Genomic DNA, 2,465 nt, shown 5'->3' with positions numbered 1-2,465 from the left:
TCTTGATGATGTCAACGACGGACGACAACAACATAACCTCTCGTCACGTAAGACTCCCTTTTCCGTGCCGCCGCTTCCCTTTGTTGTGTTTGACCGCCACAACCAGGGGCAGAAGTTTGGCGCTTAAACAGGGTACGCCAACATGAAATAAAGGTTGTTCGGACGGCAACTAAAACACCCTGTTAGGCCGGACACCGTTCGTGATACATACAGGACGATATTGAGCCGATATTGAAGGTGTTGAAGGATTTCAAGGTTCGTTTTGTTCCCTCTTTTGTTGATATCGCCTTCTTATGGTCGTCACTACCGCAGATCCATATGCGCTGCTTCTTTGATACACAACTTTCACGACCCAACTGATCGTGTAGCAGTTCGCCTCGTACGCCTTCCAAAAGTTTTCAACGATTTAGAGGGACTCCTTTGCCCGATTAGGTCGCAACGATGGCCCATTTTGGTGAAGCTGGCTTCTGTGCACCTCTCAGTTAGACTAAGCCTGTCGTGGTTGAAAGTCCTGATGGCGCTGAGGTCTTGTTGGTGAACCGTGTTAGGAGGCTGAGCTTCGTCGAGGTCTTCGATGTTCATTGGCGGAGATAATGTCGATGGCTTGAAAGAGTGCTCGCAGGCGAAGAGAGGGTTGTGGTCGTTTGACATTCATTAACGTGAGATGAAGGGTCCCTGGTAGCCTTTGCTCAATTCGTGATCTTTCAGTAAGTGCATCTTCATTTCGCTCCTATGAAGGCGGTAGCTAATGAGTCAGTTGGCTCTCGTAGGATGAGATACGTCGACTCGAAGTTCCAACACTTTCTACCGCAGCCCGTCTACGTCTTGAAGCAACTCTCCTTAGAAGGATCAATCCGACGTTACCGCAACATCAAGTGCAATGCCGAGACTCGCAAACGAACCCCTTCCACTTGACTTACATTATGTCAAACGGATGATAACAACCTAGCCTCTGTACTGCCCTCCTTGCGGTGACGCCTCCCTTGTCTCCCATTCCTGACCCGGTTTTTGGCCACAACTCAGGGACACGAGCCATGTCCAGCCACTCTCTATGCACTACCCTCCGCCGGACTAGTGGCTCAGCCGATGCAGGCGTTATTGAGTGGCCGGTCGCAGTTGGAGGCAGTTGACCAAAAGAGTGGTGGTCACGGACGATGTGGAATGTCATTCGGATATGTGTACATTTCCAAGTCGCGTAGGCCTGCGCGCGCGTGTAAACGTCGTAGTATTTTCAATCAACCTTTCACCTTTTAACTCTAGTTAACTGGGACTCTGCACTTGCTTGAGAACGAGGTGAAAGGGGAACGGTGCCAGTTATATTCAAGCCTAAACAAACACCAACGCCCTGCCACGCCCGTCTGTCTTCCAAACCCACTAAAACGGTCAAAACCCTCCTCTTAGAGCCCCCCAACAACCCCTTTGAACTACCACAGTGCTATTAGTTGAAAAACTCCCGTCAAGGCATGTCGAAAAACGGGGGGAGAACAGTCTCAACACTCTGGATTCGAACACCTCCTAGCCGTATAGCGCAAGGCGCCTGTTCAGGAACTCTGGAAGAAACTCGCGGATTCGACGCTACCCGGAGAGAGGAGAAGAGATGGTGTGGGATTGCGCCTTGGTTCCGTTTGGGTGAGTGCTTGCGTTTGGTGCATATCGATGACGATTGTTCAAGTTGTTACATACCACTGCTAGTCGCGATGGCAATTCCGTAGAAAACGACACGTACGTCACCCTTCAAGCCCAGTGAAAACCGGCTCTGCACCGTTCCGCAGATATCGATGGCGGAGGACAAAATCGGCGAGAATCCGCACCTGACTGTGATTTTCGGCATCAACCGAACACGGACTTCTTTCCACAGCGTTACTTACTATGTTTGTTCAGGTGTTTGAAACCCATCAGGAGTTTGAAACTGCACATTATCTTGCCTTCCGCTTACCTTAGGATCTTGTAAATTTCAGGGAAGATGTATTTATGCATGAGATTTACTATTCCAAATTTTCAGAGGGAGATTCGAAGATTTGTGCTCTGGAGGCATGACTTTGTGCTTTTCATTACACCAACCAAACAAAAGTATTGGAATGTTTTCTCAGATCCCTTTGGATCGGCTAGACTGTTTATTCTGAAACTTTCCAAGTACATTTAAATTTTATTTGAAAGTCTACCTACAAATTTCTAGAGGGGGAGATGAAGTGCTCTCGGGAGGAAGGGCAAAATACCAAATTTTGCTCGCAAAACAGCTCGAAAAACGTGACATTTGCGTGACATTCGCACATCATCCATCAGCCAAATTCGTTGTTACCTAGTGTGACACGAGTTTCAATCTCCTGATATATCTGAACCCTGAGCACCGGAACGCCTCCGACAGCGAACACAACACATTTATACCAAAAAAAAGTAGATATTCGTATAGAAGAGAAAAAAGATTATTGGCTTGTTAAAAATTTAAAGAATTCAATGAAGTGGTG

General features: G+C 47.6%; 1 protein-coding gene across 1 annotated transcript; it reads left to right on the top strand.

Moving 5' to 3' along the window:
• Positions 1–511: 511 nt before the first annotated feature.
• LACBIDRAFT_316236 (uncharacterized protein) lies at positions 512–1,239 on the top strand. Its single transcript, XM_001891289.1, is given in 6 exon segments — positions 512–633; positions 683–707; positions 771–967; positions 997–1,004; positions 1,018–1,141; positions 1,223–1,239. 3 exon segments carry the CDS (start codon positions 575–577, stop codon positions 936–938), a joined length of 252 nt encoding a protein of 83 aa, XP_001891324.1. The 5' UTR covers positions 512–574; the 3' UTR covers positions 939–967; positions 997–1,004; positions 1,018–1,141; positions 1,223–1,239.
• The last annotated feature ends 1,226 nt before the right edge of the window (positions 1,240–2,465 follow it).

This window comes from Laccaria bicolor, genomic scaffold (genome assembly GCF_000143565.1).
Source record: "Laccaria bicolor S238N-H82 LACBIscaffold_719 genomic scaffold, whole genome shotgun sequence".
Classification (NCBI taxonomy): Eukaryota; Fungi; Basidiomycota; class Agaricomycetes; order Agaricales; family Hydnangiaceae; genus Laccaria; species Laccaria bicolor.
This window is presented reverse-complemented; position numbering and strand designations above follow the sequence as displayed.